We start from the raw sequence: 20,579 nt of genomic DNA on the forward strand, positions 1-20,579 counted from the left end.
TAAATTCAAATTATTGACGAATCTGCCCGATTCCAGCCTTGCTGAAGCACCCCCAGATCATCACCGATCCTCCACCTGGTCATCTAATGGTTAGAAGGAGACCTGGAGAGGCCTACAATCCACAGTGTCTCGCACCCACTGTGAAATTTGGTGGAGGATCGGTGATGATCTGGGGGTGCTTCAGCAAGGCTGGAATCGGGCAGATTCGTCTTTGTGAATCAAGCCATGTACAAGGTTATCCTGGAAGAAAACATGCTTGCTTCTGCTCTGACAGTGTTCCCCAAGTCTGAGGATTGGTTTTTCCAGCAGGACAATGCTCCAGGCCACACAGCCAGGCCAATCAAGGTGTGGATGGAGGAGCACCGGATCAAGACCCTGTCATGGCCAGCCCAATCTCCAGACCTGAACCCCATTGAAAACCTCTGGAATGTGATCAAGAGGAAGATGGATGGCCACAAGCCATCAAACAAATCCGAGATGCTTGAATTTTTGCGCCAGGAGTGGCATAAAGTGGTAGAGAGCACGCCAAGACGCTTGAAAGTTAAAACATTAGTATTGTGTTGTTTATAAATGAATATGAACTTGTTTTATTTGCATTATTCGAGGTCTGAAAACACGGCATCTTTTGTTATTTTGACCAGTTGTCATTTTCTGCAAATAAATGCTCTAAATGACAATATTTTATTTGGAATTTGGGAGAAATGTTGTCAGTGCTTTATAGAATAAAACAAAAATGTTCATTTTACTCAAACACATACCTATAAATAGTAAATCCAGAGAAACTGATCATTTTGCAGTGGTCTTTTTTTTCCAAAGCGCGCACACACAACCGGTCAAAAGTTTTGAAACACTTACTCATTCTTTATTATAATTTTTTTTCTTCACATTTTAGAATAATAGTAAAGTCATTAAAACTATGGAATAACATAAATGGAACTATGGGAATGATGTTGTGACTAAACAAAATCCAAAATAAATCAAAACTGTGTTATATTTGAGCATCTTCAAAGTAGTCACCCTTTGCCTAGAATTTGCAGACATGAACTCTTGACATTTTCTCAACCAACTTCTTGAGGTATCACCCTGGGATGCTTTTTAAACAGTATTGAAGGAGTTCTCATCTATGTTGGGCACTTATTGGCTGCTTTTCTTTATTATTTGGTCCAAGTCATCATGAAATAAATTAATATGGTGGCACAATTATAATTTTTGTCTACAAAGCTAATTTCAAACATTTAAGCATACGCCTTCAGATCAAAAGATTTTTAAGATCATGAGAAACATTTCAGTCAAGTGCTTCAAAACGTTTGGTAGTGTATGTATATGTATATATATATGTCACGGTCCTGTCACTCTCTCAGTCTGGGCTTTTGTCTGACAGGACTGTGGCATTATCGTCCCATATCTGTCTTGTGTTTTTGGTCGGTCTTGTTTCATGTCTGGAGCATGTTGTCTGGATCCTGACCTTTATGTCTGGTTCGGTTTCGGTGTCGGGATCCGGACACTCATGCTCCATGTCTTGTCCTCTATTGGTGCGAGTGCATTGCGCTTGTCATCTTTGTGGCATGCACTCGCGTCAATAATCTGTCTGTCTCTCGTGACCGCGGACGCCTTTTGCGCTCGCTCTGCGCTACGTGCCCTTCGGTCTGAGGTGTCGGATGTGTACATTTGTACATTTATGTACATTTATGCATTTGGCAGACGCTTTTATCCAAAGCTACTTACAGTGAGTGCACTTATTACAGGGACAACCTGGAGCTAAGTGCCTTGCTCGAGGACACAATGGTGGTAGCTGTGGGGATTGAACCAACAACCTTCCACTTACCAGTTCAGTGCTTTAGTCCACTACGCCACCACCACTCCTATGTGTGTGTGTGTGGCCGAATGTGTGTGGCCGAATTCTCGCACAGGTGTCCTGTCTTGTTTTTGTCACCTGTTGCGCGCATCGTGTGGCGTTTGCCTCGCGATGTACGCTCAGGTTTCGTTTAGTGTGAGAAAGCATGGCGTCGCTTTGTTTGGCATTGCTACGCATTCTCTCGTCTTGTTTGTAGGATGGCATGAGCGTATATTGCCTTAGTGTCTTGGCGATGTGCGCTCATGCCATTTGGGTGTTTTGTTGTCTTGTGAGAGCACGTGGCTTTATTTTGTTTCTGTATCGCCACGTGTGTCTCTGTCTTACGTCATACCCCGCCTCCTTGTTTGCTTATTATTAGTTAATTTACCACACCTGTCCCCTGTTAACCCGTTTGATTTCTCTCCCTATTTTAGCCTCCTCTTGTGTGCGGTCCAGTGCTAGTTCGTCTTGCTTCCAGTCGGTCCTGTGTATTTGTTTGTTTATTCTAGTCAGTCAGTCTGTTGGTCGGTCTAGTTTCCTGTCCTGTTCATCCAAACCCAGTCAGTCCTGTTCCCTGCTGCCTTCCGCCCCAGCCCCGGATTATATTTTCTTTTTCCCATTCGGGGTAGTTAATTGTTTTTCCCCCTTGTGAGAGTTTTATGTTGGATTTTTGTGTTTATTTTGTATTAAATAAACCTTTATTTTTCCTGCGTTTGGGTCCTGAGCCTCTCTGCACATCTTGACAATATATATATGTCTTTAGCGTTCAATTGATGTTTTATTATCTGTTTTAATTCCACTAAAAGATCAGCTAAAGTGTATGACTGTCATATATGAGTGTCAGTGTAATGTGTTCACCTGTAGCTGTTCACGCATAGCGCCCTGTTCCTTATTAAACTTGTGTTCAAAATCTTTACGCTCCTGAGAAGAGAGAACACACGAAATGAGCACAATTCATTAAACTGAACAATAAATCAGGAATCAAATAACACTTTGGGCTGCTCACCTTCTGTAGTTGTTCAGAAAGCTCTCGAGTCTGCTTCGTCTGAAAGCACAGACAATGATCAGATATGTAAATATAAACAACATTTAATCATGTGCTACTATTAGAATGACATCCTTTAACACTGCTTGATGAAAAAAACAAAGATGTGAGCAGACAGGACAGTTAGTAAAGGTTAGTGGTTAAAGACAACATGAAATCCACCATATTCACTTTCTAAATAAACGTCCCTGGTCTTATTGAGCATCATTTTCTAGCCAAACCAATAACATATAAAAGCTTTACTCATAAATATGTCCGTCTTGGAAGTTAAATTCATTGCGAATGCTGATACTGCAAACTTTAAACTGCTGTAGCATTCATAACGTAAATGTTTTCTGCAACAGCACATCTTCGATAAATACTAAATCTTCCTAGTTATTATTAAACTGAATAAAACAAACCTGATTTATTCTAATTTAGATTCAGGGATTCTGAAGGATCTCATAGTTTTAGAAGTCACATGCTCAACAAAAGTGAGTTTTAAAACAGACAGATGAGTAAAACAACGTCATGCTTTCAGACATGCACTTGTGTCTGGATAAATTAAATGGGTCTTATTGGTGCAAATGTGTCTGTAAAATGTTTATGAATCTACTCTGACGTAAATGATCCCTCTGAATTTGACGCAACAGTCGTCTCAATTGGAAGCGAATGGTTTTACTAATCATTTACGCACACATTTGTTCTGCTCATGTTTCATGAATAAGGCCCAGTGTGTGTCGATGCATGGGTGTGTGTTTAATTCCACCCTCAGAAATAATATAAGCGAGCAGTTAGACAGCATATGTTGTGTTACGGACACACAGCCCTGTTCCTCATTCACACACACATTTGTACACACTCTCAAAAGACACTCTTACCAGTGTCTCGAGTTTAGCTGTGAGCTGCGCATTTGTTAGCGTGCTGGAGTCCAGCGCAGCTGCCAGCTCTTGGTTGCGAGTCTGACGTGTCGGCATGCACAGAGAGAGAGAGAGAGAGAGAATCGAAAGAAGGACAGAGAGGTGTAAGGTGGCAGGCAAACAGAGGTGTGATTATATGATGCAATACAATAATATATGAAATGTGAAATCAGACGTCTAAAAATTCAGTTCATGTGTGTAGCTTTAAGATCATCAATATGCCAATGTACTCCTAAAATTTGACAAACAAAACTTTTAGTATAGAGTGTCACATGGGGAAGTTGTCACTATTAGTAACTTTACAATTTTGAGTCAGAAGTCCAATTTTCTCTAGCAGATATTTTGCATGCTGGTTTCAAACATCTAGTTCAAAACCCTCTTAAATGAGAATAATTTTTGTAATTTACTTAAGTAAATTTTCACTAATATATATATATATATATATATATATATATATATATATATATATATAATAATCTCATGATTATTAAATTTGGCTGACAATTAATTGTCAAACAAATAATTGCGATTATGACGATTAATTGTCATAAATTGTCATATTTCTTTTTTTTTTTTTTTTTGGATTTTTCCCCTTTTTCTCCCAATTTGGAATGCCCAATTCCTGATGCGCTCTAAGTCCTCGTGGTCGCATAGTGATTTGCCTCAGTCCGGGTGGCGGAGGACGAATCTCTGTTGCCTCCGCGTCTGAGACAGTCAACCCGCGCATCTTATCACGTGGCTTGTTGAGCGCGTTGCCACGGAGACATAGCACGTGTGGAGGCTTCACGCCATCCACCGCGGCAACCACGCTCAATTCACCACGCACCCCACCGAGAACAAACCACATTATAGCGACCACGAGGCGGTTACCCCATGTGACTCTACCCTCCCTAGCAACCGGGCCAATTTGGTTGCTTAGGAGACCTGGCTGGAGTCACTCAGCATGCCCTGGGATTCGAACTAGCGAACTCCAGAGGTGGTAGCCAGCGTATTTTACCACTGAGCTACCCAGGCCCCCAATTGTCATATTTCTTAAGGTGCATGTGTGCTTCATACTCCTTTAGAAGTCATTTTTACATATTTAATTTCAAACATATACATGAAATGATAAAATAGGGGTATATGATTTCCTTTTAAAGCTTTAAAAATGTATAAATGACATGAAAATTAATGTTTAAAAATATTTCTAAATATTTTAAACATAACTCTTTTTGATGAATTTGTTTTTGGAACTCGTATAAAAATATATTTTATTTTTTTAATAAAAAAATTTATAAAATATATAATGTTATATTATTTATATTATATAATATTATATTAAATTACATGATATTATATTATGCAATAGTAAAATATTTCTGCCCTAATTTCTTCACTTTTACACGTTATTTTAATGCTCTTTGATTAAACCCACAAGCCCTTATTTCTCATGTAGCAAAACCTTTGAGATATTGTTTCATCATTAAATCACTCCAGAGAAATACAGTAAGTGTGCGTCTCCTCTGTGTCACTGCATGTCATTAACACAGCGTGTCTGAACCAAGAACATTTGCCAACACATGATTGTTTAAAGTGAAACCGGAGTGCTTTGCGTTCACTTTCTAAGTTTATATTTGTTTGTTTGTATTTTCGCAGGAGTTTGGCACGAGTCTCTGCTGACGGCGTGCGCATCAGAGCGCTTGGAAACTGCTTCACGTGCTCATCTGGACAGGAGCTGCTTGACATCCGTGGTGCGGCTCAGTGAGGCTCGGAGTTCAACTGAATGAGACACACAAACGCATCGCTCATGGCATTTATATATTCGCTTAAAATTCCCTATTTGGTCATTAAAATGTGATAGGAATTTGAAGTGCACAGATAACCGTGGTTAGATCAAATAACTGCGATCAGACGATTATTTATTTTATTTATTATCCCCCTTTTCTCCCAGTTCGGAATCCCCAATTCCCACTACTTAGTAGGTCCTCGTGGTGGCGCGGTTACCTCAATTCGCTTCTGAGACCGTCAATCCGCGCATCTTATCACGTGACTCGTTGTGCATGACACCGCGGAGACTCACAGCATGTGGAGGCTCATGCTACTCTCCACGATCCACACACAACTTACCACACGCCCCATTGAGAGCGAGAACCACTAATTCACGACCACGAGGAGGTTACCCCATGTGACTCTACCCTCCCTAGCAACCGGGCCAATTTGGTTGCTTGGGAGACCTGTCTGGAGTCACTCAGCACACCCTGGATTCAAACTCGTGACTCCAGGGGTGACAGTCAGGGTCAATACTCGCTGAGCTACCCAGGCTAAATAAATATTTAAAATGTACAGACCTTCTCATTTGGCAAACTGGCCTAAAAATATTAGTGACTTCAACTTTTGTTTGAAGGGGTCTATGCACATTTTTGACCAATCAAATGCCCTCTTGAATGCAAATGTCCCTCCCCCTAATACCACCTGCCTGTAATTAAATAGCATGAAGCAAATCGTGTTTTTTAAGGCTGTGACGTAAACTAAAGGCAATTGGTTATTTACACACACAAAAAAAAAAAGCAGCGCGAAACCATCCGATATATCCAGCACAAGCTTCGTGTTTCAATAGTAAATGTCACTACAGGAGTTTCTCCTTGTCATTTAAAGGAGTCTTTAAGCAACAACGTTCCTTTATGCACTCAGAACAATTTAGAAGAATTTCAACTCCTTTGTGGTTCCTTCTGTCTATACTATCTGAAGAGACTTTGGCCAATGTGTGTATAACTGTAGATTAAACACTGTTCTGTGTGTTGTTGTAGTTAACAGTCAGACTGGTTTGAGTGAGAAGCAGGATGTTTGCTCAGTGTGTATCAGGTGATCATGTGACCGCTGAACCAAAAGGCCAGCACTAGTCCTGCAGGACACGTGTGAATGTGAGATATAACCAATGACAGAACCCTACAGTAAGTCTTAAATAAGAGGTGTACACAGCAGAGAACCAAGGGAAAAGGCTTCACATTAAGGCTGAAACGATTAGTCGACGTTATCGACAACTTTGACAATAAAAAATTGTCGACAAAAATTACTTGTCGAATAGTCGTTTGATCTTAATGTAACATAAGATCATATGAAACTCTAATGATTGCACACAAGAGCAGCACTGCAGCTCGCGCCTGACCGAGGAGAGGAAGAAAACAAATCTCACAGTCCAGATGCGCTCTAAACTTTCCAAACAGCTTCAGGTGATGTAGATCGCAAAGTATGAGGGAATTATAATGCAAAAATACAAAATAAATACAGAAGCACTCTCGTTGTGGAATAAGTGGAGCTGGAGCTGACGCTCAGCTTAAGCAAAACTTGCGTGTCGAGCATCTTTAAAGGAAACACCCCGGCGTTACATCTTTAATGCAGTTCTATTTAATGCGTTATAGCTTTATTAAAGTTCAAATAATAAGGAAACTGGCATTTCTCTGTGCGGACAGCACCTCTTCTATGAGTCACATGAAGTGTCCCGATCTAAGGGGGAGAGATTGAAACTGCACCCGGCTGAGGTACACTCTGTTGCGGGGACGCTCGTCCCTCGAGTGTGCGCGATTAATGCAGCTAGATTATAATGTGATGGCAAATTATTGAATCATAATATGTGTGTCACTGTGCATTTCTTATCGTGAAGAAAATTGGCAAAACGCAGCTTTATTAATAAGAGAGAGTTTGTTTTTTTGTTGAGTTAAAGATGGATTGAAGTGAACAGAAAGGTGAGAGAGGGTAGTCTTCGCCCCATTATACACTGTAACAAAATATGTTTATTTGTTTTTGTTTTGATTTATTTTCCAATATAAATATCTAAAACTCCTTTAAAACAACGGCATTTACTTTAGCAGCTATACTGAAGAAGATAAAATTGTTATCTGAGAATGTTGAATATAATATTAAAAATACAAATACTTTAAAATATCTAAAAATCCTTTAAAAAAAAGATGCATTCACCTGAGAAGCAGCATATAAGATATTTAGACTTGCTTTTAGAGAATAGATCTTGAATAGAAGTATATTTTGTCTTTACTGCACTCGCAGAAGTATAACCAAGTGAAAAAATACACTTATATTTATGACACATTCTCTAAAGTATAAATATCTTATATGTTGCTTCTCAAGTAAATGTATCTTGTTTTAAGGATTTTTAGACAATTTTAAATGGAAAAAAGACAAATACACTTGCTAACAATAGGATTTTTTTGCAGTGAATTTCTTTACGGAGTTAAACTTAAGTATTTTTTCACTTTAATTCAGTGAATGTCATTTAGAGGTATTTTTAAAAGATGATTTGTCCTCTATTGTTAGTTAGCATGTTTAATACAACCTTTTAAGTCGGGGCACAAGCTGAATAATCGGTTAAGAGCTGATGATTAATCGTTGCAATAATCGCCCGAATAGTCGTTCGAATAATCGTTAGATTAATCGATTATCAAAATAATCGTTAGTTGCAGCCCTACTTCACATATGCTAGTGTTTTTAAGAGCAGGAAAGAAAACATCAGCCACTGTGAACAAAGACTACAAACTGTGCCCTCTTCCCTTGGCTACAAGCTATTTTCATCGTAAGAACTTGTGCTTCGGGGCCTGGGTAGCTCAGTGGTAAAATACGCTGGCTACCACCCCTGGAGTTTGCGAGTTAGAATCCTAGGGCGTGCTGAGTGACTCCAACCAGGTCTCCTAAGCAACCAAATTGGCCCGGTTGCTAGGGAGGGTAGAGTCACATGGGGTAACCTCCTCGTGGTCGCTATAATGTGGTTTGTTCTCGGTGGGGCGCATGGTGAATTGAGCGTGGTTGCCGCGGTGGATGGCGTGAAGCCTCCACACGCGCTATGTCTCCGTGGCAACGCGCTCAACAAGCCACGTGATAAGATGCGCGGGTTGACTGTCTCAGACGCGGAGGCAACTGGGATTCGTCCTCCGCCACCCAGACTGAGGCGAATCACTACGCCACCACGAGAACTTAGAGCGCATCGGGAATTGGGCATTCCAAATTGGGAGAAAAAGGGGAAAAAAAATCTCAAAAAAAAAAAAAAAAAAAAAACTTGTGCTTCAATTAGATTATCCTGCTTGAGTGAGATCAGTGAAAGTTCAAAGTGGTAATTATAACCCTCCGTTCCAAAACAAATCATGTTAATAATGCAACTTTGCATATGCATTTAAATTGTTATTTAGCATCTTAATGAAAATAGGTACATAAATACAGTTAAACAGTATTGATGTACCTCCAGGTCTTTCTCACTGACAGTTGGCGGTCCGCTGTCTCCATTGATGTATGTTGTTGACTGGATTACATCCAAAGGGAAGGGGGGAAAAAAACAATTAAATACATTCATTATTTTATTATTTTTTTAATTGGCATTGATTACATATGATGTATTAGTTACCAACATTACATTATGATTTTCTGTAAAGCTGCTTTAAAAACGTGCATTGTGAAATGTGTTATACAAATAAACATGACTTGTCTTAAAGGAAGCAGATAGAGAGGTGTAGAGACTCACTTCAGACAGAAGTCCATTGAGCTGCTGTGAGAGCTGTCTCAAACTCTCTGTAGATGACAGCGTCCTGTTTAAACATAAATACAAGTTATATTTTGCGCAACAAATGAGACTGAAACAACCATAACTAACATCTAGAATGAATATTATTTTGTATGGATGGAGTATGATGATGTGTTCGAACGAGGCACGATGCCATAAAAGTGAAAAGCTTATTTGGTAACACTTTACAATAAAAGACAAAGTATGCTTTCATCATCAGTAAAGTACACGCGTGCTGTCTGTGCACAGCCCAGTTTTTCTAGATATGCACAGGCAATATCACAAAGCAGTCGTAGTGTACATGCATCGAATGCATCTGTATGGGCTTGCGGTCAAAAGAGCATACTTTGAATGCCGATTTATACTTCTGCATCGAACCTACGGCATAGGCTTTGCGTAGTGGCCAACTCGGTGGTTTGCATTTACAGTTCTGTGTTGGTATGTCTGCGTCGTTTGTGAGTCCACACAACCAAGTGTTGTATTAGAGAAAATGCCTGACATTTCACCCCACACTTCCTGTAGCACTTGCCATAGATGTGACTGTCTTGTCGGGAACTTCTCACGCACCTTACAGCGGGGGTTAAGATCCATAACAAAAGCTTAAAAGCTCAATGGGGTTATGTGAGGACATGTGAGGCGTCTATTTCTCAAACTAGAGACTCTGATGTACTTATCCTCTTGTTTAGTTGTACATCTGGTCTTCCACATCTCTTTCTGTCCTTGTTAGAGCCAGTTGTTCTTTGTCTTTGAAGACTGTAGTGTACACCTTTGAATGAAATCTTCAGTTTTTTGGCAATTTCAAGCATTGTATAGCCTTCATTCCTCAAAACAATGATTGACTGATGAGTTTCTAGAGAAAGCTGTTTCTTTTTTGCCATTTTTGACCTAATATTGACCTTAAGACATGCCAGTCTATTGCATACTGTGGCAACTCAAAAACAAACACAAAGGGTTTTTCCTCTTTTTCTCTCAATTTGGAATGCCCAATTCCCAATGTGCTTAAGTCCTCGTGGTCGCGTAGTGGTTCGCCTCAGTCCAGGTGGTGGAGGACGAATCCCAGTTGCCTCTGCGTCTGAGACATCAACCCGCACATCTTATCACGTGGCTTGTTGAGTGCATTGCCATGGAGACATAGCGCGTGTGGAGGCTTCACGCCATCCACGCTCAACTCACCACGCTCCCCACCCATCCACGCTCAACTCACCACGCGCCCCACCCATCCACGCTCAACTCACCACGCGCCCCACCAAGACCAAACCACATTATAGCGACCACGAGGAGGTTACCCCATGTGACTCTACACTCCCTAGCAACCGGGCCAATTTGGTTGCTTACGAGACCTGGCTGGAGTCACTCAGCACGCCCTGGGATTCGAACTAGCGAACTCCATGGGTGATAGCCAGCGTCTTTACCACTGAGCTACCCAGGCCCCCAAAGACAATGTTAAGCTTCATTTAAGGAACCAAATAGCTTTTGTGTTTGATATAATGGCAAGTGATTTTCTAGTACCAAATGATCAATTTATCATGATTACTCAAGGATAAGGTGTTGGAGTGATGGCTGCTGTCTAGATTTGATCAAAAATGACTTTTTTCAAATAGTGATGGTGCTGTTTTTTACATCAGTATTGTCCTGACTATATTTTGTGATCAGCTGAATGCCACTTTGGTGAATTGAAGTACCAATTTCCTTTCGAAACAGCGAAATCTGTACGTTATTCCAAACTTTTGGGGCGCCAGTATATATCAAGTAAAAAAAAAGAGAAAAAAGTGCAAGTTCATTATTTGTAAACAGATGTGTCTTTTTAAACAAACCAAATACGAAAACAGCAGATGATCCCGATTAAAGCGATTCTCCAAATCCCTTGTCCAAATACAATGTGATCTGATGCATAGATCTTAAAATAATCATGGAAAAATGCAACGCTACCTCAGACATTGTTTTTTGTTTTGTTTTTTCATTCTGGGGGGCGGTCTCTGGTTACAAAGCAGACCAATCACAACTGTTGTGGTCTGCGTCAATGCAACGAGCAGTTGCAATTTTTTATTTGATGCTGCAACCACCGTAGCTACCCGTTGCCTACATCGTAGGTTCGACGCAGATGTATAAATCGGCCTTGAAGGCTTGAGAGTGCGCCCGTGCGCATGACGGAACAGCATGTGAAAAAATGAAGTACACCCCAGCAGTAAGGTTCTATTTGTTAACTACATTAGCTAACATGAAATAAGTCTTGGTTAATGTTAATTTCAGCATATATTAGTACATTTTTAAAATTAAAAGCAGTATTCATTAATGCATTATGAACTAAATACAAACTGTATATGTGTAATTTCAGTGCCACCAAACAGAAAAGCAAAAATAAACCTTTTTTTCAAGCAGCTTTTCCTGCAAAACAGAAAAACTAAAAGGCTGTATGTGAAATAAAGAGAGACAAATTCACCGGTTTTCTTCCACATGATGCTGATCACCATTTGAATCTGCTGTCGAATTCTGCTGGATAAACAAACAAAAAACAAAACTTGTGACTATAGAACCACTCAGGATAGACTTACAGTATGTGACACAGAAAACACCATAAACCAGACAAAGCATTGCTCTGAATTAATGGACATACATGGATCCTGATCAAATCATTAGCAGGTTTTAGAAAACATCAGCACACATGTGAACTGTTGAGAGACATGGACAAATAACAGCTGCGTTTCAAAAACTAGTGAGCTGCCAACCTAGACAGCATCAAAAGCCCAAAGTTGCTGTCCAGGAAGGCAGCTCAGTAGGTTTTGAAGCACAGCAGTTCAGTGACACTCAGACACACCTGCAGGACAGCGTTATCAGCGACACACTCAGTGTTAATAGCAGAAGCGAGGTTACACACAGCTGAGTCTCGCTCAGGTTCAGCGCTGGTCTCCTCCAGATCCGGAGAGACCCGGTTCACCACATCCACATGATCCTGATGCAACACAGCCACAAACACACGTTAAACTCTGACACATCAGTGGGTTAACACACTGTACCGTGCACACACAGAAACCACATCAGAGTACACTGACAGTTACAACAGTTTTCATTATTCTGAATAGACTCTGGGTTATATTTAACATTTGTTGGCAGAGTCCGAAATTAACATATGTTGCAGAGGTAGACCGATATATCGGTTTTACCGATTCATCTGTTCCGATAGTTGCTTTTTAGAACTATCAGTTATCAATAAATATATTTGCCGATAGATTTTCTATTTTTGTTCCTCTGTGGCTGGCACTATTTTGATTAGATAATCATAAAACCTAAATTGCAGCAAGGGCATGCAAACAAATATGCGACCAAATGGAAGCGTGCACATTGCGTCACCAACTTCATATCTTAAATAATGAACAATATTTCTGATTAAACCTCATCTGGTATATCTACACAAACTCTTTATCTGATGAATATAGGCTATAAAAAGCGTCATTTGCTAAATACTTAAATATAGATCATTGTAACAAAGTCTGCATAATTTCAAAAACAGAGCCCCTTGTGTGTTTCAGGCTTTTTTACTTATAAAAGTCCCACATTATGCACCAAATCGGCATTTTTTTATGGTTATTATTGGGATTTTGGTTGCACAATAAACTGCATCTGGGATTTATTAATTTTGTAGCCTCTATGCCTGCGCCTGTCAAAGTGAAGACAAACTACAATTTTTTTTTTTAACATTCTTTCAATCAAATTTAAAAACTATTGGCCGATTAATCGGTTATGGGCCTTTTCCACTACCTTAGTTTTCGGTATCAGCAAAATCCACAATCGGTCGACCACTAGTATGGTGTATGCCAAATGGGAGCAAAATATTTATTTGGCACGTAAATACAGTAAGTTAAGCCACCTGGGCAGGGTAAAAAAATACACAAATATTGATTAATCGCAAACTTCATTTGAACGATCTCGTTATCTTATCAAAACGTAAACAGCAGGACAAAACAGCAGAGTTGCGTCAAAATAATCGGACTTGAGTAGGGCTGTCACGATTCTGAAATTTGGCTGATGGTTAATTGTCAAACAAATAATTGCGATTATAACGATTAATTGTCTGTTTTAAGGCTATGACGAGAATTGTCTTTTTAGGGCTTTCATGATTGGGTAGCTCAGTGGTAAAGACGCTGGCTACCACCCCTGGAGTTCGCTAGTTCAAATCCCAAGGCGTGCTGAGTGACTCCAGCCAGGTCTCTTAAGCAACCAAATTGGCCTGGTTGCTAGGGAGGGTAGAGTCACATGGGGTAACCTCCTCGTGGTCGCTATAATGTGGTTCTTTCTCGGTGGGGCACGTGATGAGTTGAGCGTGGATGCCGCGGTGTATGGCGTGAAGCCTGCACACACGCTATGTCTCCGTGGCATCGCGCTCAACAAGTCACGTGATAAGATGCGTGGATTGCCGGTCTCAGACGCGGAGGCAACTGAGATTCATCCTCCGCCACCCGGACTGAGGCGAATCACTATGCCACCACGAGGACTTAAAAGCACATTGGGAATTGGGCATTCCAAATTGGGTGAAAAAGGGGAAAAAGTCCTTTTTACAGATTTTTACTTCATGTTGAAAAACCTTTGAGATTTGGTTTCATCATTTTATCACCCCACAGAGATACACTAAGTGTGCGTCTCCTCTGTGTCACTGCATGTCAGTAACACAGCATGTCTGAACCATGAACATTTGCTTTACACAATTGTTTAAAGTGAAACCGGAGCGCTTTGCGTTCAATATCAGAGTTTATATTTCTACGTTCATATTTTCGTGGGAGTTTGGCGCAACCTCTCCTGACAGCGCTTCACGTGCTCTCCCGGAAATGAGCTGTTCTGGTTGACATCTGCGTTGCAGCTCAGTAATGCTCGGAGATCAACTGAATGAAACACAAGCACGCCGCTGATGGCATTTATATATTTGCTTAAAATTCCCTTATTTGGGCATTAAAAAGTGACTGAAATTTAAAGTTCACAATAATCGCGGTTATCTCAAATAACCACAGTTAGATCAAATAACCACAATCAGACAATTATTTAATAATTGTAACAGGCCTAGACTTGAGTCAATTCTGCCGAATAGACTTGCCACTGCATAGTGTGTCGTTAATATTATTCAAACAACACTGACTGGATTACTTTAGTAACTTTAAAAAGTATTAATGCATTATAATCATAGAATGAAGACCTGTAATTATACTTTTGTTCCATTTCATGACTTTTTTCAATTTCTGAATGTTCACTTGGATACTGCTGTTAAAAACTTCAAGCACTTTTATCATAATTGTATCTTTTTTCTATTGTTCTATTGCTTGTGATTTGTTTCTTTGTTCTTAATTTTGTACTAACCGTTTACTTGATCAAAATAATTACTTGAGAACTTGAAACAATGTTTACTGTCAAGTTAATCTGTATTTTGTGTTTGGCATCTTTCAAAATTGGTTTTGAGATTTGTCAAATTGCGTTCGTATGCAAGCCAAATGGACACTTTAACTGAAACTGACCAAATGAATCATAATCAAACTTAATCAGAATCTAATCGAGAAACAATCAGAAAATCTGGATCAACACCCAGCCCTATAAGCCACCAAAATTAAAATATGAGGAACAAGATAGTCAAAAAAAAGCTGTTTCGGACCCTGCTGGCAAGACATGCATTTGCAGCACATTCATATAAAGATGATAGATTCCAGATATATTTTAATTCCAATTTGCAGGTAATTATGCTGAGGGATACACCTTCACATGTCAAATATGCATTAAAACCAAAGCCAACAACAAATCCCGTTCGGATGATGCAAAAATCAACAAAACAAGCCAAGAGATGCCTCAGTGCCACTAAATAAACATCTCTGTGTCATATTACAGCATGCAGGGGAATACAGAGGACCAAACTCAAAGAGGAGAGGAAGGAAATAGGAAAAACAGGAAGTGAGGAGAGACAGTGAGCCGCTCACCTTACTGCTGTTGACAAATGGAGGCTGAGAAACTCCATTAGTCACGCTAACATCAGACACCAAAACTTTGAGAATATTCTCAATCTACAGGGGAAGGAGAGGAAGACGATGACAGCACAGGAGTGAGACAGAAGAGGGAATTCTTCAAGTGATAGAGTGACAAACGAAGCACACAGGGGGTAGTAAACACAAGATGATGGGTTAGTAGAACTGAGATTAACTACCTAGCTGCACATTAGTCAGACCTTTTAGTAATAATTAATTAATCATTAATTAATAATTATTAATTTATAATTTTTATTTATCACACATTATACATTTGCACATATACAGTGAAATTCTTTTTTTTCACATATCCCAGCTAAGCTGGGGTCAGAGTGCAGGGTCAGCCATGTTACAACGCCCCTGGAGCAGATAGGGTCAAGGGCCTTGCTCAAGGGCCCAACAGTGGCATCTTGGCGGTGCTGGGGCTTGAACCCCCGACCTTCTGATCAGTAACCCAGAGCCTTAACCGCTGAGCCACCACATCTAATAGACTCTCTGCAATAATTTGGCTGATCCCATCTCAGTAGTCATGACCTTCTCAAACTGTATCAAACAATTAAAATTATAAAGTGTCATAATGCTGACATAATTCGTTGAACTGATAGGGGAAGTGGCCCAATTAAGCCCACCCAAATCTACGTTTTACATGTTTTCTTCCTTCCACTAAAGTGAGTATTTTTTTTTTGCTCCCAATTTGGAATGCCCAATTCCCAATGCGTTCTAAGTCCTCGTGGTCGCATAGTGATTCGCCTCAGTCCGGGTGGCGGAGGACGAATCTCAGTTGCCTCCGTGTCTGAGACAGTCAACCCGCGCACCTTATCACGTGGCTTGTTGAGCACGTTGCCACGGAGACATAGCGCGTGTGGAGGCTTCACGCCATCCACGCTCAACTCACCACGCGCCCCACCGAGAACAAACCACATTATAGCGAACATGAGGCGTTACCCCATGTGACTCTACCCTCCCTAGCAACCGGGCCAATTTAGTTGCTTAGGAGTCACTCAGCATGCCCTGGGATTCGAACTAGCAAACTCCAGGGGTAGTAGCCAGTGTATTTTACCACTGAGCTACCCAGGCCCCCTCACTAAAGTGAGTAATAAATCAAGAGATTAATCTCTTATCTAAACACTCATGTTATATTTTGTGATACTGTGAACTGACAAAATTAAGTTACTTTATTTTATTGCAAATGTGAAAAGTCTGGAGTGGGCTTATAAGGAACATTTAAGCCCACATGTGTTCTTAATAAGCACACTATGCTTTTAAAAATTAAAATGCTTCACATTTTACTAAATAAACATCTCGATTTTGATATTTTTGTTTAGATTTATACCTGAAACATCAAACCATTCAATTAAATCTTTAATTTCTGAATCCTACAAGCTTTAATCACACTGGTGTCTGCCTATTCATTTTCTCCCTGCAATGAAAATAGATTCAGTATGTAGAGTTGACAATGAATTCAGTTTAATATGAGGTTCAATGGGTTATTTGCTCAGTGGAACAACAGGGGTCAGTGGAAAATAAAGCTCAATAATTTAGAGTCAAGGTAAACATAATATTTTTCATGAATAAAAAAACAGTATATTTTACAATGTAGAGCATGTTTGTAATTGTTGTTTAAATAATGATTCTTCTTTTAAGCTATGAGCAAACAGGCTTTTCGAAGGCACTGTTCCTTATAAGCCCACTTGAAAATAAAGTTATATTTCTGGATTATAATTACAGGCAGAGTACTAAATCTTGTTTGTGCTCAAGAAGCTTCTTAAATATTTTCACTTAATGTGGTTATCAGCATTTATTAATTTAATTTATTTTACTGCATCTATCTTTGTGAGCATCACTCAGACAGTGTCCTGCACCAGTTCCAGATACTCACCAAATCCATCTTTTCAAATACAAAGAAAATCAATACAATCAAGTTGCAATTGATTTATTAATCTCTTTATTTTAAAATTGTTATCATTCAGGGGGCCTGGGTAGCTCGGGGAGTATTGACGGTGACAACCACCCCTGGAGTCGCGAGTTCGAATCCAGGGCGTGCTGAGTGACTCCACCAGGTCTCCTAAGCAACCAAATTGGCCCGGTTGCTAGGGAGAGTAGAGTCACATGGGGTAACCTCCTCGTGGTCACTATAATGTGGTTCTCGCTCTCGGTGGGGCGTGTGGCGAGTTGTGTGTGGATGCCGTGGAGAATAGCGTGAACCTCCACGCGCGCTACGTCTCCGTGGTAACGCGCTCAACAAGCCACGTGATAAGATGCACAGATTGACGGTCTCAGACGCGGAGGCAACCGAGATTCGTCCTCCGCCACCCGGATTGAGGCGAGTCACTACGCCACCACGAGGACTTAGAGCACATTGGGAATTGGGCATTCCAAATTGGGGAGAAAAAATAAATACAAAATTATCATTCCTCGCCTGGTTTGGTCATCTGACTCCAGATAAATGGCTTTTTTTGAGGTCATAAAAAACAGTGAGGTTTTGGAGGAACTTCCAAAATCGCCGCTGAACAGTGGAGCACACTGTTCCCAAATAACTCAAGAACGAAACATTGGATTGGCTCTAAATGAAAAGTAAAATGATACCAACAAATATGTGCATTTCCTCTGCCACAACACATTTTTTCCTGCTTTGTCTTTTTTACATTACAAAATAAAACAGTAAGTGGGCTTATATGGTACGTGGGCTTAATAGTCACTTCCCCTATTCAATTCATTGGAGAAAAACAGTTTTGCCAGAGTTAAAAAAAATTATCAAACTATTATTTTACTTTATGGTAAAAAAAAATAAGTTCATCAATAACTGCAAACCATCTCATGAGCTGGACAAACAACATCTTTGGAAGATTAAGCATCTCCTTTCAATAATAATTTGTAAAAAATATATATATATATGTATCATATTTTTGTACTCTTTCCATGCAAAGTGCCAATGACAAGACAATCAGACCCCAACTATGTGCTCAGACAGTCAATATTTGTCTTGTTTGGCCCTTGAAGCACTGATGTTGAAGGTGATTTACAGTAGAACAGATTTATTGCACACCTGACTCACATTGTCAGGCGAGTGTCTGTCAGCAGGTGTGTCAGGCTGATCTCCTCCTTTGACTTTCCTCTTCTTCTTTGGTCCAGCACTTCCTGTAGATGGTGTAGTCTTCTGCTGAAACTCCTTCAGCTACAGAATGAATATGCAGAAATTTTAAACACACAGACCAGAGCTTAACTGATGTTTTTGGCTTGAGTCAATGTTTGATTGAGTGTTGATGTAGTTAGCAACAGACTGATAAATTAGCCATGATTAGGCTTTTATAAGATCACACTATGTAACAATTGCTTATGCCTCAAAAGTGGAGTGGTGGTGGCATAGTGGGCTAAAGCACATAACTGGTAAGCAGGTTGCTGGTTCGATCCCCAAAGCCACCACTATTGTGTCCTTAAGCAAGACACTTAACTCCAGGTTGCTCCAGGGGGATTGTCCCTGTAATAAGGGCACAATAAGTCGCTTTGGATAAATGCATCAGCCAAATGCATAAATGTAAATGTATAGAAAATGGCTATTATTCTCCACAAACTTTGCTTTTGTGACCAGGACAGTGATATTTTGAAATTTACCTATTTCCAATGAGAAAAAAGGCAAATGTGTCTTTTCGATTACATAAAGTCAGGAAAAAAACAATATGAATCCAAATTAACATGTATTTATACTAAAGTAATACAAAAATGACTACAAAAGATTTAAAAGGGAGTAGTTTTTCGAGATTTACAATTATACTGTAAAACACTTTCACGAATCAGCCCCCAAATGTAGTCTCCCATCATGTTCTCGTTATACTGTCCTTGGTAGCGGCATTCAAAGTCCAGTATATCCTGATGGAAGTGCTCGCCTTGCTCCTCCGAGTACGCTCCCATGTTCTCCTTGAATTTATCAAGATGAGCATCAAGGATATGGACTTTGAGGGACATCCTACAGCCCATTGTGCCGTAGTTCTTCAACGGAGTCTCAACCAGCTCCACATAGTTTTCGGCTTTGTGATTGCCCAGGAAGCCTCGAACCACTGCGACAAAGCTGTTCCAAGCCGCTTTCTCCTTACTAGTGAGCTTGTTGGGGAATTCACTGCACTCCAGGATCTTTATCTGTGGTCCGATGAAGACAGTCTTTGACCTTTGCCTCAGACAGCTTAGGGAAGAAGTCTTGAAGGCTGCCAACTCCTTATCTAGAGCTCTGACTAATTGTTCCATAAGGCCCAATTTGATGTGCAATGGTGGCATCAGCACCTTCCGGGGGTCCACCAGTGGTTCCCACTTGACATTGTTCCTCCCCACAGAGAACTCGGTCCGCCATGGCCAGTCCCGCCTGTGGTAGTGCGCCTTGGTGTCCCTGCTGTCCCAAAGGCAAAGATAGTAGGGAAACTTGGTAAAACCGTCTTGGAGACCCATCAGGAATGCCACCATTTTGAAGTCTCCTATGACCTCCCAGCCGTACTCATCATACTTCAAGGCATCCAACAAGTTCTTGATGCTGTTGTAATCCTCTTTGAGGTGCACTGAGTGAGCTAGGAGAAGAGACTGGTACTTGTTACCATTATGGAGCAGCACGGCTTTGAGGCTCCTGGATGAGCTGTCAATGAAGAGGCGCCACTCATTCTGGTTACAGGCAATTCCGATTGCCTCGAACAGACAGGTCACATTGTGGCAGAAGCAGAGCCCATCTTGACGGGTGAAGAAGCAGGAAAAAGGTTGGTGACGCTTCCTCTCATCTGCGACTTGCACACTTTCATCCAACAAGTTCCACTGCTTGAGCCTAGACATCAAAACCTCGGCATTGGGCTTGGTGAGACCAAGATCTCTAATCGAGTCGTTGAGGTCTTTTTGGTTGGGGACTTTTTGGTTAGGGTAGTATGGGTTTCTCTCCTCAGCTTCACCTCTGAAATCCCTCAAAGTCCATATCCTTGATGCTCATCTTGATAAATTCAAGGAGACATGGGAGCGTACTCGAAGGCGAGCACTTCCATCAGGATATACTGGACTTTGAACGCCGCTACCAAGGACAGTATAACGAGAACATGACGGGAGACTACATTTGGGGGCTGATTCGTGAAAGTGATTTACAATATAATCGTAAATCTCAAAAAACTACTCAATTCTAAATCTTTTGTAGTCATTTTTGTGTTACTTTAGTATAAATACATGTTAATTTGGATTCATATGCTGTTTTTTCTGACTTTGTGAATGAAGACACAAATTTGCCCATTTTCTCATTGGA

General features: G+C 40.4%; 1 protein-coding gene across 22 annotated transcripts in view; it reads right to left on the minus strand.

Annotated features, from left to right (window-relative positions):
- Nucleotides 1-20,579, minus strand: part of LOC127439998 (golgin subfamily A member 2-like) — a 51,624-nt gene that overhangs the window by 27,832 nt on the left and 3,213 nt on the right. For 10 of the 22 annotated variants that reach the window (XR_007897034.1, XR_007897041.1, XR_007897039.1 and 7 more), the window contains exons 2-10: nt 18,363-18,491; nt 15,272-15,355; nt 12,136-12,270; nt 11,761-11,813; nt 9,282-9,345; nt 9,003-9,062; nt 3,740-3,820; nt 2,841-2,879; nt 2,693-2,755 (exon numbers count right to left, since the gene is read on the minus strand). Coding sequence is in view for 13 of the 22 variants with exons in the window: in XM_051696342.1 (XP_051552302.1) it covers nt 2,693-2,755; nt 2,841-2,879; nt 3,740-3,820; nt 9,003-9,062; nt 9,282-9,345; nt 11,761-11,813; nt 12,136-12,270; nt 15,272-15,355; nt 18,363-18,491 (708 nt within the window). In the remaining 9 variants the exon portion in view is untranslated. The remainder of the gene's footprint in view (nt 1-2,692; nt 2,756-2,840; nt 2,880-3,739; nt 3,821-9,002; nt 9,063-9,281; nt 9,346-11,760; nt 11,814-12,135; nt 12,271-15,271; nt 15,356-18,362; nt 18,492-20,579) is intronic. The other 12 variants (XM_051696344.1, XM_051696343.1, XM_051696346.1 and 9 more) reach the window with 12 other exon arrangements.

Source organism: Myxocyprinus asiaticus, chromosome 4 (assembly GCF_019703515.2).
Source record: "Myxocyprinus asiaticus isolate MX2 ecotype Aquarium Trade chromosome 4, UBuf_Myxa_2, whole genome shotgun sequence".
Classification (NCBI taxonomy): domain Eukaryota; kingdom Metazoa; phylum Chordata; class Actinopteri; order Cypriniformes; family Catostomidae; genus Myxocyprinus; species Myxocyprinus asiaticus.